We start from the raw sequence: 5,450 nt of genomic DNA, 5'->3' as shown, positions 1-5,450 counted from the left end.
ATACCTCTCATTCACCATGTCCGAGAGAGGGGCTGAGGATTAAAAACAGAGACAAGACAGCGGGTCATTCCTCTCAGTAGAATGCCAACATGCCATTTCTTGAAGGAGGGAAGAGGCCTTAAATATAGGTTACTGCACAGTGGAAGAACCCCGGAGGGAAGAAGTTCACTACAGATGTTTTACACACTTGCATCCTAGCTGTTTACACCAAAAGCAGGCTACACAAACAAGGAACCTCCTGAAAGCTGTTTTAGGAGGAAGGAAACCGGCAGGGAATTAACAGAGGGAGGACATCTGCTCAAGGTCAGCAAGCAAGGCAACTGCTACTCAAGGAACCAGGGACAGGGTCCAACCAAAGAGATCTCATGAATGGAAAAAATGTAAAATGTAAGAAAGGACACACTTTTTGCTCAGGGCAGTCACACTGGACTTCACGGGGTCTCAGGCCCTCCTCAGCCACAGCCTAAACATCCTCTGTTCTTGGTCTTCATTCCCACTTAGCTCATAGGATGTCAATGTGGTGACAGTGTCATTTTGTCCCAAACCAGAAAACTTTCTGAACTACAGAAGCCAATCAGCGAAGAGGTGCACTATTTTACAATGCCTGTGAGGTCTCTGAACACTTAAACTCCTTCATCCCTTCAAGGACTGTGTCTACTCTGCTCTCCTCCAACCCGAGGATCATCCTGGGAAGATGCCACCAATCCTGATTCTCCTGACCTTTCTTCTGACGCTTGGAGCTGGTGGAGGTGAGTGAACACTCCTGGACCAGAGGTGACATCCCATAATACCTCTCAGATTCTTTGCTCAACTTAGTCAGGAATTGTCGTGCACTGAACCAGGAGGTCTCTGTACCTCCTGTCCCATACTACATCCAGACCTGGAAATCTGTCACTGGCTAGACTGTCAACAACGTCTGAAGAAGGGCTCTGAGGCTTAAGATTCAGCAAAGATTATTCTATATGTAAGGAAAAATGTCCACCACAGGCTTGAGGGATTGGAGATCCCATACTATTCACCCTCTCCCTGGATCTTCCCTCCTGACCTCACCTGCTGTTCCCAGACACCCCACATTCTATCCTTTTCTTTCAGAGGAGATCATCGGGGGACATGAGGCCAAGCCCCACTCCCACCCCTACATGGCTTATGTAACGTTTCTGCAAGATGGAAAGAATAGGTTCTGTGGGGGCTTCCTTGTGAAAGACAACTTCGTGCTGACAGCAGCTCACTGCCTGGGAAGGTGAGGAGAAGCAGCTAGCCCATCTTTTCTGAGACAGCATAGGACCTTCTCTCCTCTACTTGTGGAGGCTCCTGTGAGAGCACACTAGAGGGCAGGAATGTGAAATAGGAAGTCTGAAAACAGAGACACTAACATCAAAATGGGAGAGGTCAGAGCCAGCAGCACACTTGAGTTGAAAGCAGCTTCACTGTCCAGTCTAAAGCAGTGGCTGAGGTGGAAAGGACACATTGAGTGTCAGGGAAAACTTTGGAATATTTCCAGAAGCAAGAGGGAAACTCCAGGACTCTAAGTTCTTGAGAAGCAAAGAGCAGCAGGTCAAACCTCCTGGACTGTGTCCTCTCTCACTCTACATCTCTCATCTCCACTCTGCTCTCTGCAGCTCAATGAAAGTCACTCTGGGGGCCCACAACATCGAGACAAAGGAGGACACCCAGCAGATCATCCCTGTGGCAAAAGCCATCCCACACCCAGACTATAACGAAAAGGACTGGTCCAGTGACATCATGCTCTTGAAGGTGAGACCTGTCACCCCCATCCACGCACCTCCACCCACCCCTCACCCACCCCTGGTGCCTCTGCTCTGCTTGATGCAAGTCTTGCCCCACCTCCTGTTCTCATCCTGCTCCTTCCCTCCCTGTCATCCTGGGTGTCAGTGTCCGAGATCATCAGGCTCCTGGCTGAGCTGGTCTCTTCTCTTCCCTAACAGCTAGAGATGAGGGCCAAGAGGACTAAAGCTGTGAGGCCACTCAGGCTGCCCAAGGCCAATGCCCAGTTGAAGCCAGGGTATGTGTGCCGCCTAGCTGGCTGGGGGGGAACATCACTCAGTGACACTGAAGTAGCTGCCTCCCTACAAGAGGCTGTATTGATCATCCAGGACGACCAGAAATGCAAACTCCGCTTCCACCGCTATATCAAGACCATTCAGATTTGTGCTGGAGACCCAAAGGAAATACAGGCTGCTTTCAAGGTGGGGGTCAAGCATTTAACAGGCAAAATGCAGGGAGAAAGGAACCTTTGGGAGACCTGGGTGTGAGAATGGCCAAGCTCATCCCCAGATCAGAGCAGAGACATCCCAAAAGTGCAGCTTTGAGTCCCTCTGTGGGTTAGAAATTGTGGAAGTTGGGAAACATCCACCATCCCAAAGCACCATAAATTATTCCAATGTGTCCCTGAGGACTTCAGGGAGAGCCTTGGACTGAGCTAGAAGAAAAAGTCGAGTATCCCTTGTAGCCCTGCTCCTGAGGGAGTTTGAAAACCTTCCTGGATCTGATCTAACAGTTAACCTTCCCAGGAAGAGGTACAGACAGCAGTCAGGGAACCAAGCTCAGTTCTTCCTTTCCCTTCCCACAGGGTGACTCTGGGGGACCCCTCGTGTGTGACAACAGAGCTTATGGAATTTTATCCTATGTAAAAACCAAGACCATTGCTCCAGGAATCTTCACTAAGCTTGTGTCCTTCCTCCCGTGGATAAGAAGCAGCATGAAGCCATTCTAACAGGTGGTAAACCAGCTGTGCCTACCAGCTTGTCTGGACACTGGCAGGAACCACATGGAGTGGGCAGCAAAGGTGAAAACTCATAATAAATTGATCTCCCCGGTGAATACAGCTGGCATCCTTTATTGTTTGAACCACTCTCATGTGCACCTCGGTGGTCCAGGCAGACTCTCCTGTCTGTTCTGGGGTTTTCTCCCTCCTTCTTCCCCAGCCCCTCCCCACCTGGAACTTCAGGTTAGACAATTCCACATATTCATCACCCATACATGAACAGTGTGAGTGGGTTGTTTGTTTGTTTTTATTTTTGAGATAGGATCTCACTATACAGCTCTCGCTGGCCTGGACTTTACTGTGTAGTCCAACCTGGCCTTAAACTCACAGAGATCTGCTGCATCTGCTTCCCAAGGGATGAGATTAAAGGTATGTGACACAATAGCCAACTACATGCATAATTTAATACCCAGCTCTTCAAGGTTGGCTTTCTCACAACACAATCAGGAGTCTACACTCAGTCATTCCTTTTCATACTTAGCCCTCCACAAATGAACCTCCTAGAGACCAGGAAATCCCTACCATTTCTAAACCACCTTCATCAAGTCCCCACATTTGCCGGAGAATTGAACAAGGCACTGGGGTGAAGGGAGATTGGATTCTGTGAATTTAGATTTGGATTAGCCTTGGGATTCAGTTTCCTGTTTCCAGGACCTCCCATCTCTCCAGCAGGGAGGTGGCTCTCACCACCTAAACTGTCTGCAGTCTAGGAGGCTGAGACATGCCTCTGGTGGCCACAGGCTCACCTAAGTCAAACTTCTCAGCCAAGCACTGATCTCAGGCAACTTCTGTACCCCTTGTTGGCCTTCCATTATTTTCCATATGACTTCCTCTACCCACCAATTGTTTCTGTTCCAGCCTCACCTCCCCAACCCTCATTAAACCAGCCTTTTACTCTTCTAGCTTTAAGTTCCAAACACTTGGACTCTCCTCTACATCTTAGGCCAGGTAGACTTAGCCTGCCAGTCACCTGATGCTCATCCTTCCCACCTAGGCCAGGCTGATTCCTTTTCCAACCCAAGTCTTCCAAGGAGAGACTCAGCCATGACCTCCATTCACTCAACAGCCCTGGCTCAGCTTGAAAACTCTGCTTCCCCCTGCTGGCAACCTGAGTTATAGCAGTTGGTGAACCAGAGGAATCCAAGGGCTGGAAGTATTTTGACATCATCAACCAATATTCGTAGATTCTGACTTCTATCAGGTACACAGTAGACTCCTTCTTCACCTTCATTCTCTAGACATTTCACTAGACACATCAGTGTGGCACAAATGGATCTATATTTGGAATTCACAAAAAAATGGGATGTTTTAAAAAGGATTAAATTCTCTCTATTCTAATAGTGACATGGGCATAATCTTCTTTGGTTCAGAAAAGCAGTGTATGGAATTGGAAGAGTGTTGGAAACCTTCCAATGCTGTGGTCTTCATTGTACCTCCTGTGGAGCCCTCATAAAGGAGGTGGGCAGGAGAAAGGCAAGCCGAGTGGCTGGATCCTGCTTCACATTCAAAGGACAGACCTGGCCTGCTGTTTGAATTTCTAAAGGTCTCATAATGAAAATCCCGGAGACAGATAGTTGGGTAAATACTGAAAATTCAGAGAGACAAACAAACAAGCCCCTGCATGTCTCAACTCACCAATTCCACAAACCCTCTCTTTGGAAGCCTCTGAGTCCTCAGCTGAAAAAGCTCTCAGCACACTGCCCACTCCACCTGAAGTGTAGACATTTCATTATGACCTTGTGACCCTATTTACATCCCTAGAACAGCACCACTAGTGAGTTGTACTTTTGTATGTACTTCTCACATTTTTATATACTTCTCACATACCTTACATCAGCTCATAATTTCCTCTCCCTCCACTCGTCCCAGTCTGCCCTACCTCCTGTCACCTCCAGATCTATTTGTCCTCTATTCCCTTGAGAAAAGAGCAGGCACCCCAGGGAGATAAACCTAATATGGCTTAACAAGATAGAATAAGACTAGGCACAAACCCTCATACAAAGGCTGGAGGAGACAACCCAGAAGGAGGAAAAGGTTCCCAAGAGCAGGCAAATGAGCCAGAGATGCCCCCACTCCCCCTGTTAGGAGTCTCACAAAAACTCTAAGATAAACAACTACGGTACATATGCAGAGGAGCTAGTGCAGACCCATGCTGGCTCCTTGACTGTCTCTTCAGTCTCTGTGAGCCACTATGATGCCTGCTACGTTGGTTCTATTGTCAGTTGTGGTAGTTTGAATGAAACTGGGCCACATCATCATAGAGAGTGGCACTATTAGAAGGCGTAACTTTGTTGAAGCGGGTACTGGCTTGTTGGAGGAAGTGTGTCACTCTGGGGGTGGGCTTTGAAGTATCCTATGCTCAGAATACTGTCCAGTGAGTCAGTCAACTTCCTATTGCCTACAAGATACAACAGTCTCAGCTCCAGCACCTCATCTGTCTGCATACTCCTATGTTCCTGGTCATGATGATAATGGACTGAACCTCTGCAACTGTAAGTGAGCCACACGAATTTAATGTTTTCTTTCGAGGAGTAGCTGCAGTCATGGTGTCTCTTCACAGCAATAGAAACCCTAACTAAGACAACCATGTTCTTCTAGTGTCCTTGAACCCTCATACTCTCATATCCTTTCACTTCCTTTCTGCAGGATTCCTTGACTCGAACTA

General features: G+C 47.9%; 1 protein-coding gene and 1 non-coding gene across 2 annotated transcripts; one reads left to right on the top strand and one right to left on the bottom strand.

Annotated features, from left to right (window-relative positions):
• Positions 1-663: 663 nt before the first annotated feature.
• On the top strand, positions 664-2,734 carry LOC118590735 (granzyme F-like). Its single transcript, XM_036198504.1, has 5 exons — positions 664-749; positions 1,093-1,240; positions 1,620-1,755; positions 1,947-2,207; positions 2,591-2,734. The coding sequence occupies exons 1-5, from the start codon at positions 695-697 to the stop codon at positions 2,732-2,734; spliced, it is 744 nt and encodes a 247-aa protein (XP_036054397.1). The 5' UTR covers positions 664-694.
• Positions 2,735-3,187: 453 nt separating this feature from the next.
• LOC118591670 lies at positions 3,188-3,265 on the bottom strand. Its single transcript, XR_004945968.1, has one exon. It is a non-coding gene; the product is annotated as a small nucleolar RNA SNORD55/SNORD39 (small nucleolar RNA).
• Positions 3,266-5,450: the final 2,185 nt, after the last annotated feature.

Source organism: Onychomys torridus, chromosome 9 (assembly GCF_903995425.1).
Source record: "Onychomys torridus chromosome 9, mOncTor1.1, whole genome shotgun sequence".
Lineage (NCBI taxonomy): Eukaryota > Metazoa > Chordata > Mammalia > Rodentia > Cricetidae > Onychomys > Onychomys torridus.
Note: the sequence above shows the minus strand (reverse complement) of the source record. Positions and strands in the feature narration are given on the sequence as shown.

What these genes read in the sequence shown, in the direction of transcription:
- LOC118590735 (XM_036198504.1), top strand. Translation starts at nt 695, where the DNA reads ATGCCACCAATCCTGATTCTCCTGACCTTTCTTCTGACGCTTGGAGCT. An exon ending in GCAGCTCACTGCCTGGGAAG is followed by an intron (nt 1,241 to 1,619) that starts GTGAGGAGAAGC and finishes TGCTCTCTGCAG; the next exon opens with CTCAATGAAAGTCACTCTGG. An exon ending in GTGACATCATGCTCTTGAAG is followed by an intron (nt 1,756 to 1,946) that starts GTGAGACCTGTC and finishes CTTCCCTAACAG; the next exon opens with CTAGAGATGAGGGCCAAGAG.